The sequence below is a fragment of the Stegodyphus dumicola genome, chromosome 3, assembly GCF_044657685.1.
Source record: "Stegodyphus dumicola isolate Sdum_Otavi_A_Nest chromosome 3, ASM4465768v1".
Taxonomy (NCBI): domain Eukaryota; kingdom Metazoa; phylum Arthropoda; class Arachnida; order Araneae; family Eresidae; genus Stegodyphus; species Stegodyphus dumicola.
In genome coordinates, this window is record NC_140770.1 from 51,805,860 (window position 1) to 51,832,627 (window position 26,768).

General features: G+C 31.1%; 1 protein-coding gene across 4 annotated transcripts in view; it reads right to left on the minus strand.

The window, feature by feature from the left end:
• LOC118195664 (transmembrane channel-like protein 7) overlaps window positions 1-26,768 on the minus strand; it is a 112,293-nt gene that overhangs the window by 13,195 nt on the left and 72,330 nt on the right. For 3 of the 4 annotated variants that reach the window (XM_085812883.1, XM_085812881.1, XM_035366989.2), the window contains 3 exons: window positions 24,436-24,556; window positions 14,638-14,735; window positions 12,285-12,392 (listed from right to left, as the gene is read on the minus strand). In XM_085812883.1, coding sequence (XP_085669009.1) covers window positions 12,285-12,392; window positions 14,638-14,735; window positions 24,436-24,556 — 327 coding nt within the window. Of the gene's footprint in view, window positions 1-640; window positions 826-12,284; window positions 12,393-14,637; window positions 14,736-24,435; window positions 24,557-26,768 lie in introns of those variants that run through there. The other variant, XM_085812882.1, reaches the window with a different exon arrangement.

Here is a 26,768-nt window from a genome sequence, read left to right on the forward strand (position 1 = left end):
CTACATTTCACTTTTTCTTTTAACTGCTTCGGTAGAAAAATGTTTCTTACTTTTGTATAATATATGGATCACTTTAGACAGCACTTTTCTTGGAAAGAGAGGTATAAAAATGTAGTAGTGGAAAGAGATAATAGAAATCATAAAAACTAAACTTTTAATGAAATTCGCTAATTACTTTAGAAATTTATTAGAATAATAAGAAATCTAGTATTTCAATCAGGTGAAAAATAATACATAAGTGAAATTACTTTCCAAAAGAAATCTAGTCCTTTGAGTAAAAAGGCGAACTAGTGGCAGAGCAGTAAGTTCACTGAATCCTGGTAGTTTGATCCGGCTTGGAATCCCGGCAAACAAGCCGGATGCAAGGATGTTTAGGAGATTTTCCCATGTTTACCTAGGATATGACATAGTTTCCCTTAGAAAGCCCTTCATGAAAGCATACCTCTTTAGTGTGCTTTGCCACAGTAAAAGAAAATACAAGATAAGAGACCCTTTAAGGGAAAATTTGTTTGTTAACATGTAGGGATAATCTTAAAGAGAGTATTATCTTAACTTTTGCAATGATTTTCTTATAAATTATAAGACAACAGAAGGAACTAAATTTTTTTATTAATAATAAAATAGATAATTATTATCTCACGTATTTTATATTTAAACGAAAATGTTGATTTCTTTTCTTCATCTTGTTTGCTGAAGTTGTTATAAACTCGCCATTGCCCTGAAATCAGTAGCAAGTGAATTTTTGCGATTTGATATCTGAACTATTTAATCATGATATTTTAATCTCATGATTGAACTCAGCCTTGGACTGGAATCACAAAATACCTATGAGGCAGAAATTCATTTCAGTACAAATACAGTTAAAAATTATAACTAAAAAGATATATTCAAAATACTATATGCTATAATCAATAAATGAGGGAAGAGTATATATAATTCCGATTTAAATACTATTGAGAACCACGAATTATCTCTGATGCTCAAATTCATTTCAGTACGAGTACAATTCAAGATTATAACAAAAAGGGCATATTAAAATATTATTCTTTAAATTTCATAAATGAGGAAAGAACATATACATTCCAGTTAAACTGTAAGTAGTAATAATAAATCCCTAAATTCGTTTGGTACAGAAATTCATTTAAGTACAAATGCAGTTGAAAATTATAACTAAAATAACATATCAAAACACTAAAATAAACATTTGTATGGAATACAATATGTAGGTAACATGACACCTAAATACGTATAGAGGTATGCAAGCCTAATTTTAAATGAAGCAAAGTTATACTTCTGAAAGGCGTCAGTTTGAAATGCAAAAGCTTGATACATTTTGAAAGTTAAATTTTCACGATCTCTTATTATCGAAAATAAGTTATTTTTTCCTACGAAGAGATAATGCACTGAACTTCTGCAGTTGAAATTAACGGATATCTCAAGATAAGTTTGCATAAGTGAAGGAAATCAAAAGCTTTATGCTTTAATCACAGCTTTACACAAAGCTTTCCATCGTGTGATAAATTTCAAAACAAGGAGTTTCCCATAAAGCCACATCACAGTTTGGGCAGTAATACCTAGATTCTTTTCTCTTGCCATTTTCATTTAATTTAATGGAACAAACTACACACGTTTTACAAGGTCTTGCCTTTTTCTCTGTTGGTGGTATTTCAGATGGGAAATGCCTTTCTGTCAAGCGTAGTATTGGTAAATAGTTTTTGGTCTTCCGTATAAGTGTTGTCTCTATTTTGTTTAATTAAATTTTCTATTAAATTTAATCTAAAATCCAGCTGCAAAAGATTTTTTCCCGATTTTTGAAATAGCACATATATTTTCCAAACTGCTTGATTTAAGAGATGTCTGAATAACTTTTTATAGAATTTCCTTTGTCTGTTTCGATACACATGATAATATGAGAGGCACTGATCTGCTTTATCTACGCCACCCATTTTTAAGTTGTATTCTAAAACAACAACTGGTTTCACCAAAGTTCCAGATCTTGAGATACTTTCTGCCATTTCTGCGCTGTGCTTTGTACTTAAAAAACAAATTGGTTTTTTGTCTTTCCACTTAATCGCACACATTTTTCCTTTTTGGAAAGAAATCACTTCACCTTTCTTTAAGTTTTTCGATTGAATTTCGTAAGGCTGATCTCTTCGGTTTGGTCGCATTGTTCCACTTTACTTTTGGGCTATCAAAAGTTCTGCAAGTTGTGGTGAAGAATAAAAATTATCAACTGTCAAGCAATAGCCTTGATTTAGCAAATCATGAACAAGACATAAAACACTTTTTATTATTAACCCGTAACTTTCGTATTCTTGGCAAAAGAGTACTTTTCCTGGAATAAATTATACTGTTCCATACATACCCACAATCACTTTCGCACAAATTAAACATTTTCATTCCAAACCTGGCTTGTTTTGATGGTATAAATTGCTTCCATCCAAGATTGCCTTTAAAAGTGACTAAAGATTTGTCGACATTTATATCACTTTGGGGAGTATATGCTCTTTGAAAGCTTCTCAGAAGTTTAGTCGAAAAGTATACTTTTTCAACTTGGGATTTGGACATTGGTTATTGTCATTATCTCCTACAAAATGAAGAAATTTCATTGAAGCGATTCGCAGACATAATTTCTGCAATACCCGGTGTGCTTAATATAGGTCGTTTAGACCAGTAAAATTGTTCATTCAGCTTCTTTATAATGCCATTTAAGATTAATAAAGATAAAAAACTTTCATTTCATTTCTGTTAGTTCCAATCCAAGTTCGAGCTCTTGAACTTGGGGTCAGTTCATTATTTCTGAGATATTTCGACGCAAAAGAGTTTGTTTGCAAAACGGTCAAATCTACGATGTTATGATCTATTAAAATACTGAAAAAGTCCACTTCATTTGTGTCAATAGGCAATTGATTTTTATTCCAGGAGAACCACTGAAAGGAAAGGGAGGAGTCGGTGGGTGAGCATTTGATGTGTCAATGTAACACCAATCCCTTGCGATAGAAATATCATCTTCTGACTCACTTCCTGATGTCGGCTGGCCATCTGATGAGCTAGAGGAAGAAAATTCATCATCATCAAAACTTGCCACTTTCAGTAAAATTGCGTAACGTCCATGTTATCATGAAGATTCAGCATAAAATTCCCATTGAAGGCAAACTAAAATCCTTTTAAAAATTCATCGTTGATTGCGGATTTGAATATTTTCTAAGAAAGCACCGAATGCTCTCAAAGTGCTCAATGCCACCACTTGGTAAGCCTATGAGCTACTCTTCTATGGACTGTCTTTAAGTACAGCAATCAAAGAAAAAATAATTTCTTTCTCAAGAAATAGCTTTGAAAGCCTCACCAGGTATCTATTCATACCAGAATTCTTTACTTACATATATTAAAATAAAGATCGACATGATTAGGTGGTGCTTTCGTCAGAGCTCTCAGGAAAAGTAAGTCTCAGTACATTTATCCGTTTGTAGGATAAATTCACTAACATTTCAACAAAGTCACTTCCCTTTACTTCTAAAACTTACTCAGAATTCTAAAGGTGAACATATTTGCCACGGTCCACCTTTTCTTTCTTCTTTTATTTTCAAAATGCTGTAGTAGACTTATCGGAAAAAATCATCTTTCATCCTTCAAGTGTAAGCTTTTCTTTGCTTGCGGAGTAAACAGCACTAAACAATGCTCTTGGTCTACAATCAAAGAGAGAATCAGTGACACATTTCCTACATTAAATGGCAAAATTAAAACCTGAGCATGATTTAAGATCTTTGAAATTACTTAAAATTGATCAGTTACTTTTCAAAGTTGAAAAATGTCAACATATTTAAATATCCTTGATTGTTAGTTCTTATCAGCCTGTCCTAAAATGTCAGCTTATTGAAAGAGTAATTGTGGGATTCATAAATGAGTGAATTTCAACCTTTAATCAGAATAAATAAATTATAAGTAATTTTTAATCTTATTTTTTATTAAAAAATGGCTTTTGTGACATTTGTTTAATTTAGTGCATTAGAACACAGAGAAATATCTAGCTAAGGGAAAGGGCTTTCCAAGAGAAAAGGGCTCATATTTACTTAATTTTGGGAAATGTCATGGGAATACCTAATCAGTCTTACAGTTCACCAGGATTCAGATCTAGTCGGGGATTTCTGTCTGGGTTCAGCTGTTAACCACTGATTTCAGGGAAAAGAGACCTTTGAGAATTACTTTCGAAAGGAAATTGGCTTGTATTTATGCTACATTCAGAAAAATCATGCAACCAATTAATTCTACAGATTCTGAAAAAAATTGAACTACCAGTGTTCAAGTGACTACTCGCACTCTAACGAGGAAAGTGATTTCATTGCATGTTACTCATGAAAATCCCCAATAAATATTTTTTATGCTCCTAGTACCAGGAATCAAATCTTGACAAACTACCAGTGTTCAGTGGTCACATTACTCAATCACGGTGTCTTAAATTACTGTTTGTGTATCATAATAAGGATTAAAATAGTGAACCAAAAAATTAGCCTGGTAAATTTTTTGTTTAATGCACTTTTCACTACAAATTTTGGCAGTTTAGTTAAATAGCAAATGTTACATTAGATCATGGAATTTATTTAGAATTCTCCACTGCTACTTCTTCATACAAAATAAATACCGAAAAAATATTCCTAGAAGAAGGTAGTTTTGTAAAAAATACACCCAGAAAAAGTATCTCTAAAAAAACTGTACCAGTTCTAGTATAACAGGCAATATTTACACCTTATACTGAAATACTTTGGATTATGAGAATTATTTAGTACTTTTTTATTCATGGCAAAATATACACTAATATTCACTAGTATGTTGGCTATTAGCTATATATAAATCAACTTAAAAATGTACAAAAGAGTTTGTTTTTGATTTCGATTGTGTATACAGCTCCTTAAAGAAAAAATGGTATTTATACAATATACTTCAAAACATTTTTTAATTGGAAGTATGATTCTGTATGATGCGTGGAGAAAATTAATCAGAGTAAATAAGGTTTGGTATGTAAGGCCATGATTTTCTTCATTAAACGTATAGCTTAAATTTATATTCGAAAATCCAGTTAATGAAATTATACTCATATATCAGTTCATGGTTTATTCTATTAACTCTCAATCTCTCTTAAAAATAATATACATTCAATGCATCTTTTATAACGCAAATTATTAAATGTAAAGGTAACATTATTATTCAAGTCAATAAGCCTTGTTAATGCATAAATAACTTTTGTTACAAATATGACTTAAAATTATATAATTTCTCTCAAAGCTTTAAAAAAATATATACACAACAATATATTTCTTTTGCTGTTTCCCTCAAGAATAATAAAATACAATATTACCATAAGAAATGTGATAAAATTATCTCTTATGAAAGTATGATAATACAATGAATCTTTTTGCAAGTGTACTTATTATTCGGATGCTGGAAATCAATTTACATACTAACTCAGTGATTTTCACATAAAATTCGTATCAGTCTGCTAGCTTCTAGTGCTGCAGCTTTTACTTTTCAAATGAAACATGAAAGCAAGAGATCCCACTATGCTCACTTATTGAGATTTTATGAGCATGTTAAAAAATATTGCACTTTTCTCATGATCGAAGCCTCATCAGTGGACGAGAAGTTAAAGGCAGCTGAATACTGGTAGTCCGAATGGCCTGCCTGCATGTTTGGTTTTTCCGTATGTAAGGTGAATTTGTTCCTGTTTCCTACAGAAAGTCCTCTTTTTGAAAGAGGACGTAATTGTCAGTATAAAAAATACATGAAAATTTTTTAATCTCCTTAATTTATAATTGGGAATTTAGTTTGACTTCTTTAAATGTCACATCAAATTAAATTGATAAAATTTAGTGTAATTCTTAAAATAATTATTTATTTATAATTATTCGTCATATCACTGGCTAAACATTTAAAAATAATAATTATTAAAATAAGAAAACTGAAGAAGTATATTGCATAGTGATATTAATATGTTACATAGTTTCTTTGCAGCTTTTAGTTTGTAGAGTCATTAGGTTATTTTTGAAGTAAGAAACATGAAAAATGTGCAATGCCCTAGCCAGGATTTGAACCTGGGCCTTTCGAATATGTGTTGAGTGTGCTAACCATTACACCACAAAGGCCTAAAGAAATACATTATAAGTTATAAAAGTAATGTTTTAATCCTATTTCACATCAAGTTTAGTATTTCAATGACAGAAAAGCAAGAATTTGTAAACTCAGTCAATTAATATTAAATTTCTATGATGCATGAATTTGTAAGTTCTGCAAGGATACCATTAAAAATGCAATCCTTAAAAAAGAAGTGTGTATTATTTTGGAACTCATATAGTTTGCACTGAGATTCAAACAACTGTCCTTAAATAACCCAAATCTTTGTTTTTGTTAAATAAGTCATATTTAATACCTATTCTTTTTCAAATCAGCAATCCACATATAATTTTAAAAATGCATTCTTTTACCCTGAATTTAAGACATTAAGTCACACAGTTTTATGTTAGTGAATATTTAAATTTGTTTAAAAATTCTTGTCTACATATTTTTCAACTATATATTGCAGATTAAAAATAATTTTCCAGAAAACACCATTCCTTCGGAAAAAGATGTGAATTTGAGCATAAGAGAAGCCTAAAGTTTCAAAAGTTGAAATACTTAATTTTTCACTATGAGTTTCTTTAAAAAGCAGTTTTAAAAGTCACATCATATTCCGCTGATTAAATTTGGCAGAAATCATAAAACACATTTTTTATAATAATTATTCGAATATTATGCTAAACATCTTAAAAATATAAGAAGGTAAAAAGGTTATATGGAATTATAGAACTGTTAAAAGACAATTATTATTTGCATGAAAATGAAAAATATGGAAAAAAATGAATGTTTTAAAGATTTTTAGTTTATACCAAAAAAATCGGAAAATAACGTAACATTCAAGAAAACTAATACATACTGCTATTTAAATGTTGTAGCAGTGTCATAGAAGGAATGAAAGATGCACCAGTTAATACAGATTTTATTAATAAACTATAATGCAATTTAATCAATCTCCAAAGAAATCAGTGACTTCGAAATCTGAGTAAAATGCATAATAATTAAAAATAATAAAATGCATAATAATTAAAAATGAAATCCAGTAAATTTTAAAAGCAATTTATTTGAAAATAAGATGTTTGTATGAAAGAAAATCCTTAAGCCTTTTAGTTCTGATACCTTTTACTCATGAAATGTTGATGAGCATCAGGCTAGACAATTGCCCTAGAGCACTCCCACAGTCCGTCAGAGAGAAGCCAGTCATTTGCAAAGTTCTTGACAGCTTGCATCTACTAATGTTTACAGTGCAATCAATCTGTTTTAGGCGGAACAATTGATCTAAAACTCTGGGAGGGAAGGCAAATAATAAAAGAGGAAGTCGGCATTTTTCGAACGACTAGTCTTATTTCCCAAACAATTTACGGGAAATTGGGTAACAAATTACCGGCAGTTTTAAAGGCATTTGCACAAAAACTCTCGACAGGGAAAGGGTTAATAGTAAAGTCACAATTCTTCTATCAGTGTCCTTATTTTAGCAAATCCTTCACTGCATATGCAAAGTGATGCCTTTGTAATTTTCTAAGGAAAACTGGCTCATGTTACATGTGAGAAAAATAATAAAAACACTCGTAGAGAAAACATGTTTACCAAGATTCAAATACCAGTTGAAGTATTAGGGTTGACTAGCAGGTCAACCTTGGGCTACCTGAAAAATGAGAATACCACTCTGGCACAACAATACTCACAGCAGAATGTAAGTTGTTCAAATCTAAAAAAATTAATGGCCTTATGGAATCAAGAGTAAGCATGATACATAATTCATTAATCTGGAGAGATGGGCATCCCAGTTGTTCAACAAGAAATCACTACACCAGAGGTTATGGAATAATTTCAAACAGCTATTTATAATCAAATGAATAAGTACTGTCAAATACTGAAAATCTGGTGCCCTGAAATCTGCCAACTCCTGAAATTTGCACTGCCTCTCAAAATATAAACATTCAGTTTATAGGTTCCAGAAACCGCAACATTGAGTACGAAATATCGAAGAAAAAATACTTACTGAATAATGACGTCATAATTACCAAAAAATAATGAGTCATAAAGGAAATACCCAATTATTGACATCATGATAAAAGTTTTTTCTCCTCTAATCTCTGCATCGAGATAAGAAAGCAGACGATTCACTCAACTCTTCTTTCAAGTTTACGATTCACATTGTTGTATTTTCTAAGCTTTGTTATTTCACGAGATTGTTTAGTGCTGTCTTTTTTTTTTTATCCGGATATGTTGTGGATAAATTAAGAATATTTTTAATTTCAGCCCTTTTTAATACAATTACAGATAAGAAACGCACTCATGATTTTACTGCTTGCAACATTGAAAAACGTAAACACGTTGCATTGATGGTAATGCAAAAAAGTGCAAATTCTGCAAAAGATGGAGATAGGTGCATTTTACAGCAGAATCGTATGGAATTGTGATACGATTGTGTATGATATACAGAAAAATAAAGAAAAGCTGTTGAAATTTTACAGCAACAGTGATTCTAACACCGGAATCCGAAACCGGAAATCTTTGCATGAGGTGAAATCGGCAAACCTCGATGCTGTGTATATATAATACAATGAATAATAAAATCAATTTATATATGTAATAATAATTTAATGCATATAATAAGTTATTGAAATAATGTACATAATAATTTAATTAAATATATCTAATATGCCTTATTTATTTTGCACTTTTAGTCTGAATATTATAATTTATCTTTTCTGTCTTGAAATCCACAAAATCCTAAAATACGCACAACCTCTAGTCCCAAGCTTTGCGGATTTCTGGACTTCTACTGGATATACTAGATATCACCACGGCTGTGGAGTTGGTAGTGAAAATGACAGACTCTGACTCCTAGAATTCTAAAGACTCCAACTCTCTCATATATATATATGTAAACATATACACATGCATTACAGCTTATTTTTTTAACTATAAAAGAAGTAATAGCATATTATGAATGCAAATGTAATAGCATATTTGCATGAAATGGAAAAAACTGACATGACTAATTTCTAAGAAATAATATAGCTCCGGCAAGATCTTTTTTGATAGAGGACAGTAGATCCAATTTGATAAACTTCAGAGCTGAGAATAGTTTTTCCACACTAACTTGAGTAGAAGGAAGAGCTGTTACTGTTAGGGCTACTTCTTTTAACTTTTCAGATTAGATTTGTATAAGTTCTAAAAGAGATGTCTTACAAGAGCGATCATATTTCTGTATTTCTTCAAGGGCTGTAGAGAAATCTTGTTCGTATTTTTTCATTTTTATATCTAAAATAAAAGGCTCTTAGTTTTTTATTTTCATTCACTTTGCCTTAGCCTTTTCAATATTGTTCAAATATTTCTCAAAATCTAATTCATCATTGGAAGAGGATGATAGAGACTAAGTTGCAATGTCTGCAGTATGACTCTCCTGATATGAATACTCCAACTAGTCTGAGAATAATTTCATTCTTAGTGAAAGTTCATAGATGACTTTCTTTGCTTTTTTAATTTGTTCATCATCCAACAAAATTCGGTGTTTTGGATCTACATATATTGAAACCAGCAAGATCTCACTGTTTAGCAAACTAATTTCTCTGACTGATTTGGTTCATTTAATTATGGCAAAGCACACTAGGGCTATCTGCCTAAGGGGAGGGATGCTTTCGTGGAGGACTTTCTAAGGGAAACTGGCTCGTATACAGGTTACACATGGGGAAAACCACAAAAACACCCATGCAACCAACCGTCGTGGGATTCGAACCTCAGACTGAACTACCAGTGTTCAGCGACTTTACTGCTCGGGCGCTGGTGGGCTTTCTTCAATGAAGAACTGATTTCTTCTGGAATAAGGCCTCCCATTTTAGAAAGAATAAACATCACATTCTTCCATTCTCACAGAAATAAGCCTCCTGTTAATTCTTCAAAGTGCAGATTTTTTTTTTTTTTTTTTTTTTTTTTTTTGTGTGTGTGTGTGTGTGTGTGTGTGGTTATATATGGTGCAGAAAGAAGAAAAAAGTTCTTCATTCTAACAACCTCTTTATCATCACATAAGTGCTTCTCCATCGCATTGCTTAATTGCTCCTTTTCCTGCTTGTCTCCTAAGAATGACACAAATTTTGGGAATTCTTGCTGCTATTGCTGCTTGCCTAAATTTACCAATGAGATTTGTATCATGAGTTTCCTTCAACCCATCTCTATCAGCAAGTTGCAAGGTAAGGGCTGCACAATGTATTTGCTTGATTTGGCAGAGTTTTGATGCCTCTTCAGCAATATCATCCATTCTCCTCTCTTATATTTATTTATTAATATGGCAATAAAATAGGAAATAACTAAATATTTATTTATCTATATAGTCCATAAATAAAAATAATAACTCTGTCATTAATTTTTTCAAATTTACTTAATTTCATTTCAAAATCAAACTATCCAACAAAAACTGGAATTGGAGTGTTAAGACATGTTTTAAGCGACCTCCAGCTCCGACTCCTTTTACCCTAAAATCTACCTAACTCTGATTCTGACTCTACAGCCCTGGTTATTACCCATGCTATAGTTTTACATTTACTACTGCCATATAAGTTTGGAAATTACTGAAATTACTAATCCCCAAAATTTTTGGAAATTACTAATGTCCAAAAATTAGTTGTTATGAATAGCCGAAACTTGCCATTCCAGACTATAAATAATTTATAATGACCTTCTTGTGATGCATAGTGACAGAAAAGGATTGATTACACAAGATTCTGCGGAATGAAGCCCATTTACCTGTGTGTAGAATTGCTATTAAAAATTTATATGTCATGTAAGAACTTCTTCATTAATTACCAAAATGATCCCCACAGATAAGAATTTTAATCCCATGACAGCGATATGCTGAAAGTATTGTTGTTCTATCCCTATGCACAGATAAGACATCTGTGAATGTTTGTGGTAAACATTGTCCTATACTGAAAATGCTGAATACAATGGTGTATTAATAGCTCCCTCAAGACAGGATAATTAGTTACTTGTTCCTTGAGGACATATTTGTTACTTATACATATTTATTAGAGTTCAACAATCCAATAATAGCAGAGAATTTATTAATAATGAGGCGAGAAGTATAAAAGAGAAGCATTTGCTTGCTCAGGCAAGCCTTGCCACTCACTCAAGAAGTGTCAAAACACTGAACAAATCATAACACTGAAAATATGCTATGTTTGTGGATGCAAAATGAGAAAAACTGACTGAGATAGTGACAGACTATGTCTTGTGCAACTTATGAAGAACGAAGCTTTTCAGTTTGGGATTAAGAGACCTCTCACTGACTGAAAATATAAAGGAGTCTTAAAATGTCTTTTTCCCACCCCACCCCCAAGATGTTTTGCAAGATATACAGATTGCGAATCAATTACAAAAAATGATGGAAAATGTTAAAATGATGCATGAAGAAACTTATCACTCTATCAATGAGAACTGCAGACAAAATAATGATGAGTTCACAGTGGAAGAAATGAAAATTGTGATGAATACATGTTCTCTGAAGTATCTGATTCTAATTTCTGCTTCATCTGTTTGAAAAAACCACACATATGACAAGAAAAAGTCAAAATGCAGTCCCCCCAATCTTCTGCATCTTTGGAACCCCAAGGCATTTTAAACAATGGTTGATTTTGATACTTTTCAGGTTACTTCTATATATTTCAAATTTCTATTAACTAATGGATCAATTATAATTATTTTTGTTATTTGTTTTAATTGCTTAATGCAATTTTGTTTAACGTATGTTACTTGATAGATTAATTATTTTAACTAATTGCAAAACTTGTAATAATCTCCATGCAACTCTTTTCTGCAATATATTTTAAATAAATCTGGAATTTAAAAATATATTAAAGAATTAAAATTTTAAAAAATACATAATTGCTCATCTAATACACTGAACAAACTGTGTGTGCTACTGAAGACACACCTAAGGCAAAATTATAAATAACAGCTCAATAAATATCTTCCTCATCCCCCCAAAAATGATATATGATATCTCTGGGAAAATATGGGTCACAAAAAAATTAAACAGTCCCATTCGGGAGTGTATGCCTTATGTCCTTTTGCAGATATTCCTATCATTTGGATTGAAAATGGGACATATTAAGATATTGTTAAGCATCTCCAATAACTTTTCTAAGCAAACCTTTTTTGGTTCTCTGATTACTTACCAACATAGTGTTTGAGAATACACTAATGAGAGCACTTGATTAGGTAGATCAAAAACTTGACGTCCAACCAATTCAGTAACTTTATTTTTGCAACTCCGAACAATAAAACTAGAAATATACAACATAATTTTGTAAAAATTTTGAAAGCATCTTTAACATTAATTTGCAAATTTATTTCATACTCTGGGAAAACAGTTTTGCATTTAAGTTCAAATTAAGTCAATCTGAAATAATTTGGTAAATTAATATATTATCAAGAGCAAAATTTCTTTCAAGCATAGATTTGTTATGAATCGCTAATAACAATAATGATATAATTAAATGTAATATTCAGTTTATCTAACTGACACTGATTTTTAAATTTAAGTGTGTTCTAATGATGCTATAATATTCAATAAATATTGAACGCAATGAGAAATTTAATAAAATATATTTCATTACAATAATTCATGAAATTATACATGCATCTACCAGTCATTATTAACTAATTAGGAACTGAAAAATTTGATAAAATAATACTTATAGCAATTTCATATTCAACTGGAAATTTCAGCAGAATTAAAACAAAAAGCATGTAATATTTAAATTTTGTCAGTTTTGTTTTCAAATTAGCACATTCAAAAACTAAAGAAATTATAAACACAAATTACAAAAAAGGATATTTTTAACAAATTTTTTAGACAAACAAGATAAATTGCTATTAGAGGAGTTACAGCAAATGAATTAGTGTAATATTCAGATTTCAAAAATTTACAGGGCTAGTTTTGAAGGTTGAAATACAGAACCTCCTTGTTCAGCTGCAGAAGTGAAAATGAGGAAAAAGAAGCCACTGATAAAATAAGAAGATAATGCAATAAGAGGAGAAAGAAGTTAAGCTACTGGTGCCATCTACTGATGAAAGCAACTGTGAAATAATTTCCATAAAAGCTAAGAGTAAAAACAGATTGGAATTAGGATCATAACAAGTGAGAATTTATATAACCTGGTGAAGTATGGCAAACAAAATATGTGCAATACTTGCCAAAGAATTAACTGGCAAAAGTAGTTAACATGTTGAAAACGACGTAAAATATTGGTGACATACTAAAACTAATTTAAACATAAGTAGGAGCTTCTGCAGACAGCCCATCTGTTTCATCAACTGGAGCTGGATTGAAGGTAAATTCTTTTTCTTGCTTTATGTATGGGTTGTTGCACTCAGAATTGACATACATATGTATAGAACGGTAAAGGGAAGGTCTCTCCTGCAACACAGTTTGGGGCAATTTCAAGAGCTTCTGTAACTATGAAGTTGCTTTTATACTGAGGTTTAGCAATGATTTTGACCTTGTCTTATTTAATTATTAAGTGTTGATGCTTGAAGAATTATTTAACCAAAGATTTTGCATTGTAGTTTTTGTTGATAAACTATCTGGCAGAGTTTACAGATTCTTTTTTATGCTGAACAATTCTTACTAATAGTTTTTTAAATATTAAGCCAATGTATTTAGTTTCTGTGTTTGTATCTTCATTGGAGATCAAGACAGTATATATACCTGGAGTATCTGTTGTGACAATGTCTGATTTTTCTGATTTTTACAGTTTTAATGATGGTTCTAGGTTTGTGATAATGACAAGTTATAACCTTTTTTTTTTTTTTTTTTTTTTTTTTTTTTTTTTTTTTAAATTTTAAATGGAACTAATATGTGGGGGTGATCTAGCAATAAGGGTGTGTTCCATGCTTCAGTAAGAACTTTAGTTTTTGAGAAATAACTGCAGCAGCTTGTACATTAATTTTCTTGTTTCTAAGTTTTTCATCAAAATACACACAACAGAAATAGAAGTTAAACTCTTAAAATATTTTTTCCAGGATATAGTACTATATTTAATACTAACCTCCTCCTCCACATACTTTATCATACATAAAAACATACAGTAAAAAATTAATATTCAATGTTATCAGAAATTACATTTCGGAACATATTACTTGAAGCTGTAGGGATATTATTCTATTACAGGTAAGCACATTTGATATATGACTAAAAAAGTTCCATCATCAAAAATTTAAATAATGTAAATTATTTCTAGACGTGGCTTATTTGTAATTCTGATTAATATGAGCTGTGATAACACTTTGATGACAACACTATGAGAAAATTTTCCATTAAGCAAAGACACGTTTAGCAATAACATCAGAATTAATGTACAACCTTCAGAATTAAAAGAAACAATACTTAGTTGAAAATTTTAATATGTTTAGGAAAACATAGTAATGCCATTTTAATGTAGGATATATGTGCATATAAAATCTCAAATACAAAAATTCTGGATAAATGAATAAGATGCATTCAAAGTTAAAGTTATTTATACTTACTCTCGAGGTATATCATAACATATAAAAATTAGGATGTAAACAAAGAAATCTGTGATGACTAATTTGTAAATCTGTTGCCCCACGTATGTTTCCCAGCACTGCAAATAGAGGAAACAATTAATTAATAAGTTTATAACATACACTCTGCATAAAAACTCTGCTCAAAGTTAAGTAATAAATACTACATTAAAAATTAATTACAAAAGTAATTTTTTCACAGCACCTGAATGAAAACTAAATAATTATTATAAGAATGCATTGCAACACTTTTTTGTACAAAAAAAGTACTTTGATGTGGAATACATATAATAATTATAATAAACATAAACAGCAAGAGCTAGGGAGTACTGAGTAAAAAGCAAGACTGGAAATTTTTAATCAAAATAACATAAAATCAAATACACTTCATACAGATGAGATATCTTTAAGAAAGATTTGATTTTCTTTGAAGACAAAAATAAATCTATATTAGAAATAAAATTCCAATGGCGTTGTCAAGTAGATTTAATTCTTTTACTTTAAAAGCATCTGAAACACCTATATACTAAAATGGGCAGTTACTCAACTGCCAAGCTAAATTCTATTCCTGTTATGCTTCTGCATGGTTTTTCAGACTTGTTGAATGAAACTGCAATTAGTATTTTGTCATCGTTTGAGTATCTGTCTTATCTGAGTGAACATTTCTCTCTGTTATATGCTTTTCTTTTTGCTGTTTTTCTGCATCATGATCTTTACTACCACTGAAATCCACAGTTGCAGACTGCCCAAAGGATGAAACTGAAAAGTGGAAACATATAGTAACAGACCTCATGGAAAATGATTTTGGTAGACTTCTAAGTTTTTTGCAATTTACTTCTTAGAGAAAATGAATTTGTTTTGAACACAAATTCATAAACATGGATATTTCAGAAATTTAGAAAAAACAGATTTTTGAGGTTGTCTGATATAAAAAATTTCAAAGTTCTGGAAAATATCTCGAATATACTCTGCATGAGACACATAAGGTGATTTGTAATCAGACTGAATTAAGATAGCTGAATATTTGCTTTATTTTGTAGGGAATGACTACAGGAAGTTTGGGCTAATTAATTTATTTGTACAGTAGCATGGTTTTGATGCATAAAACTTGGTACTTTTCTGTTAGAGTGGCGTCAGTTAAAAAATGCACCGCTTTTTTTGGCCACGAACTGTTGCAAAGTATAAAATTATGAAATAATAATAGAGTTCAAAAGACTAAAAAAAAAATTAGTAAAAAGTAATTTTTTCTTAAGTTTTTCTTTTTAAACTACTATATTCTACAGATAAATAAAAAAATAGCAAAACAAAGTGAAATTCAAACTAAGCAGCTGACATAAAACTACAAATATCATACAATATTGCAGAAAAAATTGCACTTTTTGAATATAACCGATGCCAGATAAATTCTATCAAATAGGTGGTGAGCAGTGCCCAGCTGACATTTATTTCTCTATTTAGCACTGCCCCACAGTTTGAATATGACGCCCAATTTCGGGATCTACAAAATTACAACTCTGATTCACAGTGATATGTTCATACTCATCATTTCTTAATTCCTCTTTCTTTTAGCCTTTCCATCAATCTGAAAATATAATAATGCTGCCACCTGCAATGTTTACCTGAATGGCTGTTATCAATGTTGTAGCACAACGATCGGGAACAGTAAATACACATTGTTCCAGAAGAACACATCCAACATTGTTTTTTTCTTTTTGTGAAAAGACCTTAAAGTAGTTAATCCAATCTATCATTGTACTATGGCTGATTTCTAACTGAGGTTCGAAAAATTCAATCGAAGTCAGTTCTTGACACCACAGATAGTAAAACAAACAGCATTGAAGAAACAAAGATGCAAGCCTTCTTTGGTTCTCAATCCATTTTTTTTTTCACAGTAAGAATGTACTAACAATGCCATATAGAAGTATTATTTGAGTCAAAAGTTAACTTCATCGGATGATTTTAAGAACAAAGTTTATTGCTATGAATTATTCCTTTCTTCTGAAAGAATTTTATGGCAGCCTTTTCATCATCAATCAGTTGCAAAATCGTGCAATCCATCGTATTAAAAAAAATGGCAAAATATGTCAACAAAATGATGAGTGATGATATTTCAAACAGAACTAGAAATCTAGACTCGTGATATTTCAAATGCTAAATTCTTGAGCCATGATATTTGGCGTGTTGTTGAAGCATGGTTTCGTTCTCACTTTTACTTCATATTTAACTGACACCCCTCTGACAGAATAGTACCAAAAACTTAAAGCTGCAAGATAACCACTGAAAATTCTATTAAGTGTTTAACATCTCTTAAGAATACATAAAAATTTATGTTGCCTTTAATGATTACTCAGCCTATAAAAGCCAGTTACAAAATTACCTCTTTCCTGCACATGAAATAATGACTTGGCAATAAGCTGCACAGCTGGACATACATTTCAGATTTTTTCAGAACAGTAAGTTAGGCTAGTATATGTAAATATATGTCAAAAATGACACATATTTTAGTTGAGCTTCAATACAGATGACCTTCAACCCACCTTTAAGATGGCTTTCCAATAAAAACACAAAAGATTAAAACAAACTGCCTGCCATATAACATTTTTATGCACTGAATTTGAGAAGCAATGTTTTGTTAAAAATGAGTCCTCTGGATATACAAAAACAAGTTTTTGAAAGATGATCAAATTCTGACATTTAAAAAAAAAATTATAATAACAATTCACATCAGCAACAACATATTTTTGATCATACAGTTTTATGTTTTCTATTCTAAGCAGATATGAACACCCCAAATACATATACTGGGTGATACATGTGTACATAGATGATGGCTATTTCTAGGTACAGTTAATAAGTCAAGCAGAATTTAGAATTCTGTGACTGAGCGCAGCCAACTGATCAATCACTTTTAACTGGAAAGAATAGAATGAATAAGTTGTAAATTTGCTTCTTCTTATAAATAAGATAATAATAATCTTATAAATAAGATAAGAAGCAATATAAATGAGTGTAATTTTATTGATATACAGCAAATGGAGTAACTTATCACTTAGCTAAATAACTGATCTTACCTATATTCTATAAAATATTTCAAAATATACATAAATCCAAATAGTATAACTTTTGAATTACTTTTAACCCCCTCCACAATTTGATGCCATGATGACTAATTTGGTTTATTCAAGCAATTTGTTCATCATGGCTACAGGTGATTAAGTGTAATAGCTGTTTTTATGGAAAGATTTTTCTGTGACAGAAGTAAAACATAAAGATAAAAGTTAAGGTTCTCACTCCTACACTCAGGGAAAGGGGGGCATCTGAAAAGATTTAGACTTTAACATCACACTGCTGGGTTGTTAAAAGTTTTTAATGCTGTCCTTGAGCTCGCAGTCTATCTGTCTGCTGTTTGGTTTACTCCTGCTGACACAATGTTTTTTTAACTTTGTTATTAAACATCACTTTCTTCGCACTTACAGCACATAAAATTCAACAGCAAAATCACAAAATTTTTGTAAATAGCAGATCTTCAGAATTTTCAATACAATGTTATGTGTTGCCATACATACAGTCAAAAGTCGTTAATTTGGACATCCATAATCCGGAATGATCTATAATCCGGACCTCAAAGCTACAAACTTTCTGCATGCGGCGCGTTCACGCATGCGCACAGGCGTTTAAGAGTGCGCGTAAGACCTTTACGTCTGCGAATATGTTTGTGCGCATGCACGTTTAATGTGTAACGGAGGTATAAGCTAAGCTAAAAATTCAGTTAATGTTGCAGATTGCGTTGTTCCTTAATCTTCGAATTGGATCCGGCTTATTATTTTTTGCAGACCGTTAGAGGAATTTCATAAAAGTAAGCTTGAACTTTCGATTATGTCAAATAGAATTTCCGATATATATTTACTAATATGTAATTTGTATCTACAAAGCGAAAGTATGTTTTGAAATCCGAAATCTGTTTATCAATTTCACGCGGCGGATTGGAAGTTGATCTGTCACCACTATCCTTATCTTCAGGGCAGATGTTTTATATTTTATTTGGCTTATAATTCCTTACTAAGTGTAGTATTTCATCTCGATGTACTCTGTCTTTGATATGATTTAAATCAAGTTCCTCGTCATTATAATTCGCTTCCGATAGTGAAGAAAGTGACCCAGAGGTTATTGAAAACGAAAACATTTCGATTGACAAATTAGTCGGTATTCTCAATACAGCAATTATAGGACTTGAACAGCGGAACTTTGTAACTAAACAAGAAATTATGTCTGTTTAATAGAATTAAAGAGAAAGTATTATCACATGAAACGAAGCAACTTACATTGAGAGAAATGCTTAATAAAGTAAACAAATAAATATTAAGCTTTTTCTTTTTGTAAATTTTGATACCCTTTAGATCATAATTGTTCTTTATTTCATAAATTACGGTTTCATATTTTTAATTTTGTAATTTCTGCATGCCATCTTACCAGATTTAAACTGATGATCTATAATCCGGAAAAATCGATAATCCGGAATCGAAGTCCCGACGAGTCCGGATTAACGACTTTTGACTGTATTTCAGCCAGAAGGGATATTTCTTTCAAATCCCACTTTTGCATTGAATTACTTTTGGGTGCTACTTTGGTAGATGGTTGCACGGATTTTGGCGATTTTGTTTTCTCGAGCGATACGACTTATGGTAAACCCATTGCTGGACAAGTTATTTATGGTAACCAATACTTTGTTGTCATTTTATTTAAAAAATAATGCGTTTTATTATGCATAAATTCCATGTTTTAAATATTACTTATGATTTCTAAATAATAAAAATTATTTAACTGTGCATTTTTATTTGAAATAAAAATTTTATTGTTTATGATATTTTATAGAATTTTATGTTGTGAATGATGTAATGAATGATGTCACATTATTTTAAAAGTAATTGGTTTTAATATCTATAAATTTAATCTGATGTTTTAAACATTATTTATGTCTGTTAAATATTAAAATACAATTTAATTTTGCATTTTTTTAAATATGATTTTTTTATTATGAATGATTATTTAAATAATTTTAATTCAATCAGCTCCCTGATTGGTTACTGAATATTTGTGCATTACCGCGCCATTTTAAAATTTTATTATTCATCTCTTCGAATTCCTCAGATTTCAAAGCGAATGGATGTGTCCGTTTCGAAGATGAATGTTGTTATTGGTAATTACCAAGAATTATTGGTATCAGAATAAAAAAATTGCCATTTGAGACCTTATTTTGGCCAACCTAGCATTCCTAATCAAAGATTTATTTATTGTTACAAGGGTCAGAGGAAATTTATTTTAAATTTTTGGAGGAAACCTCGCTAATTGCTTCTTCAATGAAGTGCGAGAGATGTGGATCACAAATGAAGTTTTTTTTTTTTTTTTTTCTTTTTTTTTCTGGTACTTATCATTATACAACAGATAAAATACTTTAAAAAAATGTAAGTACATATTTTTCTTTTACTTTATAATTGTATACTTCAATTTTTATTAAAAAAATAATACACTGTTTTCAAAAATTCCTGAGATATTTACTGCCACATATGTTTTAATATTAAATAATTATATCCTATAAAACTTATTTTAAAGGATTTGAATTTAAGTAATTGAAAAATTTTAATTCTTTTAAACGTTGGTATGATGTTTTTAATTCAATATTCAATTTAAGTAATATTTTACTCCAATTAAACGTTGGCGCAATGTTTTTATAGCGGTGTTTTTATTCTATTATATGAAAGTAATAATTTAACCTTACTTAAGCATTTTATACTCTTAGTAAATGTATCTATTTACATTTGCCAGCCATCTTAAAAAACGTTTTCAACAAAAAATTAATCCATTATTTTCAATGATATTTTTTTTTTTTAAGTTTCCAATACTTTACTATGCGTGAACTACGTAAAAACAGCATATTTCAAGATGGCGCACGACTGTAAAAACCGCGCCAATGTAAATCGCCAAAAATCCGTGCAACCGTCTACCAAAGTAGCACCTACTTTTGTTGTCTATTTCATTTTTCAAATAAGTTGATGCAGCCAGCCACATATAAGAATAATTACAAAAAACGAAACATATATACATAATGCTTTTCATAAATCCAGCTTAATAAAACAGATGAAGAACTGCACTTATTACTTTTAAATTACATACCGTATTTGACGGCATATAAGACACACTTTTTTTCCCTAAATTTGGTCTCAAAAAACGTTACCTGCGTCTTATACGTGAAGGACACAGGTTAACTTTCAATACTGAATGCTATTTTTAGCCTGGATAAAGGTCTAGACACACATAACTTTTTCTACATCTACATGTGTATGGCCTTCTAAATAAGGGTTCATTTCATATGCCAGTGTGTCTTATATGCCGTCAAATACGGTAGTTTGTAATTTAATAATAGGCAGATTAAATATCTTATACAGTCAAAAGTCGTTAATCCGGACTCGTCGGGACTTCGGCGATTCCGGATTATAGATCATCAGTTTAAATCTCGTAAGATGGCATGCAGAAATTCTAAAATTAAAAATATGAAACCGTAATTTATGAAAAAAAGAACAATTATGATCTAAAGGGTATCAAAATTTGCAAAAAGAAAAAGCTTAATATTTATTTGTTTACTTAAATAAACATTTCTTTCAATGTAAGTTGTTTAAGTTTTTCTTTGTTTCATGTGATAATACTTTCTCTTTAATTCTATTAAACAGACATAATTTCTTGTTCAGTTACAAAGTTCCGCTGTTCAAGTCCTATAATTGCTGTGTCAAGAACACCGACTAATTTGTCAATCGAAATTTTTTCGTTTTCAATAACCTCTGACACATCGAGATGAAATACTACATTGAGTAAGCAATTATAAGCCAAATAAAATAAAAACATCTGCTCTTAAGATAAGGATAGTGCTGGATCAACTTCCAATTCATTGCACGCCCCCCGGTGTTAAAGATAAACAATGTTTAGATAAACAAACGTTAAAGTTTACATAAACAAAGGATATGCCTTTATCCATTTTTTGCAGCAATTCTACTTTTTGTTTAATGGACTCCGAAAGATACTTTCGCTTTGTATATCCTTTACATATTAGTAAATATATATCGGAAATTCTATTTGACATAATCGAAAGTTCAAACTTACTTTTATAAAATTGCTCTAACAGTCTGCAAAAAATAATAATCCAGATTCCAATTCGAAGATTAAGGAACAACGCAATCTGCAACATTAACTGAAATATATAATTAGATAATTTTAGCTTAGCTTATCCCGTCCGTTATACATTAAACGCATATTCGTAAACGTATTTTGCGCACGCGCACACGCAAATTCGCAGCGGTAAAGGTCTTACGCGCATGTGTCAAAGCGACGCATGTGCAGAAAGTTTGTAGCTTTGAGGTCCTGATTATAGATCATTCCGGATTATGGGTGTCCGAATTAATGACTTTTGACTGTAATGACGAGGAACTTGTTTTAAATCATATCAAAGACGGAGCATATCGAGATGAAATACTACATTTGGTAAGGAATTATAAGCCAAATAAAATAAAAACATCTGATCTTCAATTATAAGCCAAATAAAATAAAAACATCTGCGCTGAAGATAAGGATAGTGCTGACAGATCAACTTCCAATTCATTACGCGCCCGCGGCGGCGTTCCCCCACCGAGCAGCGTGAAATTGATAAACAGATTTCGGATTTCAAAACATACTTTCACTTTAGATCCTTTACATATTAACAAATATATATCAGAAATTCTATTTGATATAATCGAAAGTTTAAGCTTACTTTTATAAAATTGCTCTTACAGTCTGCGAAAAATAATAAGCCGGATCCAATTCGAAAATTATGGAACAACGCAATCATCAACATTAACTGAAATAGATAATTAGATAATTTTAGCTTATACATCCATTATACATAAAACGCGCACTCGAAAACGTATTCTGCACTTGCGCACACTCATATGCGCAGCCGTAAAAGGTCTTATGCGCATGTGTCAAAGCGGCGCATGCGCAGAAAGTTTTTAGTTTTGAGGTCTGGATTATAGATCATTCCGAATTATGGGTGTCCGAATTAACAACTTTTGACTGTACTTTCCCAAATGCCAACAAACTGGTATGCAGATGGTAAAATATTTTATATCAGATATCTTTAGAATTTCCAATAAAGTCTTAAAAGTTGCCATACATTTTTTTCATATCTGCTGTGTTATTTCTTCAAAAATATCACATAGGGATAACATTTGGTGGCAACATCTCTTATTTACAGTGCTATACATGTTTTTTTTTAATATATTTGCTACATTATTTCTTTAAATATTGTGCTTTTCTCTGGGAAATGGAGAACATCTAAGAGAGTTGATGCAGTTGTTAGGATGAGTGAGAACTGAACAGAAGAAATTTCTGGCAAGTTTTTTAATATAATCTTGAATTGCTGCACAAATATCTATCTGACATTTTCAATCCTTAACATTTTTTACTTATACTAGATTCTTCAGTTCACTGATTTAGACCTTTGACTAGAAACTTACCTTATTCGTCGACTGATGGCGGCCACTTGACTTTTACTTTTGTCTTTTTGTTTTACCAATGTTCTTCACCTGATACATAGTAAAAGGAGGCACTGCTTTCTGAAACTCAAATTCGCTATACGTTCTTAGTTTAAACATTGTTGCCATACTTTTTTTAGATACTCATTACATTATTTTCTTAAAAATAATGCATGGTGATAACATTTAGCAGCAACATCTGAAAAGTGAGATTAATAGCATTTCTGGTAAAGGGCAGGAATGATGGAGAGGAAGGTAACAGCATTTGAACCAGCCTTTTATTTTATTTTATTTATTTCTTTAAAAGCCCAAGTACGAAGTTGGATTTTGTTAAGATATCTTGTTTTCAAATACGCATAAAAATTTTTATAAAATGATAAAAATTTTATGTTCCAGTTAGAGTTTAAATTCATTATTGTCAGTAATTCTTCAAAAATTTATTAGCAAAAATATATGCATTTTGTTTTATCCCCCTCCCTTTAAATATTCTGCAAAATCATTAAATGGTTACTAGAAACAAAATTTTCTCCCATAAAAACTTCACTAAAATTAATTGTGTTTCAGTTTTTTGATTAATGATTTTCAATATGAGTCCATAAAAGAATGGCACTTTAACAATAAGTAAACTTAAGAAAATTTTGTCTTGTTCAACTTAACAAATATTATTATGAAACTGCGAAACTGTTATTAACAGATAAAAATTACAGTTAGCTATATAAAATATGGCTCAGTAGCTATATATAATCCTACAATCCGATATAAAAATGCCAAATGAAAGATGGTGCACTTTAAAATTACTGCTACTAAAGAGATGAGAAACAGTAACATGTTCTATGGAGTGAACTTTCAAGTTCGATAGCCAAATCCAGCTTTAGTGATTAAAAAGAATATTACTTATTTAAGCGCATTACACCAAATTATGAATAAATGCAAGGCTAACTGCATAGTTTACAGAAAATAGCATAATTGGAGGCATTTTGCATAACTGAGACATAATTTGAGGTACTGAATCAAAATACTGAATATAGTCAAAACACAAATTTTAGATCAATACTATATATAAAAATCTAACAGATATTCTTTGAAGATGTGAAAAATATAAGTTGACTTTTGTCTAACAGCCAACCACAATGGGAAATGCAAAACTGTCTTCTTTATCACTGTATATAAAGCAAGTAAAATCATTAAAAGAAATTTCAGATAATTAAAAAGTGCTCACAAGAGGGGTACGGCAAGCAGCACTAATCCCAGCATTACACATATCTCTAGGTTGACATGTCAGTTGCTGATGGAGAGTGCTAACCAGAACAAATACAGATGAAAGCCTCAAAAATACTATCCTGAAACAAACAAACTGGTTTTTATAAAATATGAATGAAAATAATGAATGATAGGTACAATTTGAAGTAATCAAAACACATCGACCATCTATGATGAAAATATTGTATGTTTTAAAGAAATTATGTTTGCCAATAAAATAAAAATATTAATCACTGACAAATAAAATAGAATAATGTCATTTTTATCTAAAACAACAAAGTTTAGATATATTATACATAGATACATGTACATAAATATAATTTTTTCCCACATTTCTGAATTTTATATAAACATTAAATTTGATATAAACATTAATATTAAAACCATCCAATATTATCATTATTTAATACATCTAATATTAAAAAGTAATTTTCTTTCATAAAAAAACTATGCTGGAATAGTACTTTTTGCTGTAGTGTTACAATAACAGCCTGATTATCAGGCATACAACTAACTAAAAAGCTAAAGCAACTGAAAAATTTGGGATTTTTTTAACGTGTTTTCAAAAAATTAAGCAAATGGGAGATTTTTATAGTCATTATAAAGCATGTACAGGTTTCTAAAAACCCTGTTGATAACTTCTAACATATGAACAGAATTACAAGCCTCTCTTTCAAAAGATGTTGCTTACCCCAGCCCTTCCCCAGCATAATATCCATCATATTGCTCTAAAAATTTATCTGCGGAATAGACCATAGCCAAAAGTTGAAAAGTAGCTGTCACAGTTGGCCATGATACACTTCACAGAAAGAAACGGGGGGAGTTATTATCCGGGAGTGTTCCCATTAGCAGTTCTTTGTTACTACGGCACAGGAACATAATAAAATTTCAAACTTTGTCTTAGAGGTATACTTGTGGTAGATAAATAGTGCTAAGGTCACTGCAGAATTTGGAAGTGCCCTTGATATATGTGTTTCAACAGAAACTGCTTTCACCTGTTTTACCAACACATATTCCAATAAACTTCATCATAAGCTGAATGCTGTAACGGTGACAATTTTTAAAAGTTTTACAAATCTTTTAACATGACAGCAAATTAATCTTGTATCTATTTTGATTAGTTATCCATTTATAGACCTAAAATTTTTGTCAGAATAAAAATTGGTAAAAATGAAAGATTCTTCAGTATCTAAAACACGAAAGTGTTTTACTTTAACAGTTACTTAATTAGAAATACACTGGTTATCATAAATTAAGGAAAAATTACAAACATCACAATTACTGAAAAAGTTACATGTAGAATTTAATGACACAATATACAACACATAGTAAGGTATCAAATAACATAAAAAGAAATTACCAGACAAATATGGTAGTATAGAAATTAGCACATGTATAAAATGAACAAATCGAAGGTGTCAGTTTGCTATAGGAAAAGTACCTTCAATATGGAATATGATCCCCTCTAGAAGCAATACAGCACATACAGCGATGTGTGATGCTTTCAATTATGCGGTCTATCAGTTCCATAGGAAGCGAGAGCTATTGCTCTTGCAAAGCAGTTGCAAGTGCAACAAGGGTTTGAGGGGGCGAATTGAGAGCAGTTAAGACGTCTCCCTAAAGCATCCCAAACGTGCTCGATAGGATTCAAGTCCGAGGATCGAGCTGGTCACTGCATGCGCATAATTGTTTCCTGTTGAAGATAATCAACTACAGTGCGAGCCCTGTGTGGTCTTGCATTGTTGTCCTGTAACAGGAAAGCATCACCTATTTCCTTGGCATATGGATGCACATAAACATCAAGGATGTCATCTCTATAAATCTCAGCATTCATGGTTCCCCTTGAAAAGACATGGAGGTCTGTGCGTCCACCCAAAGAGATGCCACCCCAAACACAGACACTGCCTTTTCCGTATGCATCTCTTTCACAGATGTTTGACAGATGATAATGGGTTCTAGGTTCTCTCTATATCAAATAACGCCTACTATCACTTTCTAGACTAAACCTGGACTCATCCGTAAAGAGAACCGCCCTCCAATGATCAGGGGTCCGGTGGACATGTTGTCATGCCCACTGAAAATGGTCCCTCCTATGGCGTAACGTGAGCAGCGCACAAATGGCTGGTCGCCTCGCATACAGACCACCTTCGTGAAGCCTTCTATGCACAGTTGACGTTCACATGAACCTTCCGGTGACTGCAGCAAGGGAGGATCTAAGAAAAGTCGGAATAGCAGTTCTATTCCTGCGTGCACATAATATCAAATATTGGTCATTGGCGCTCATCGCATAGC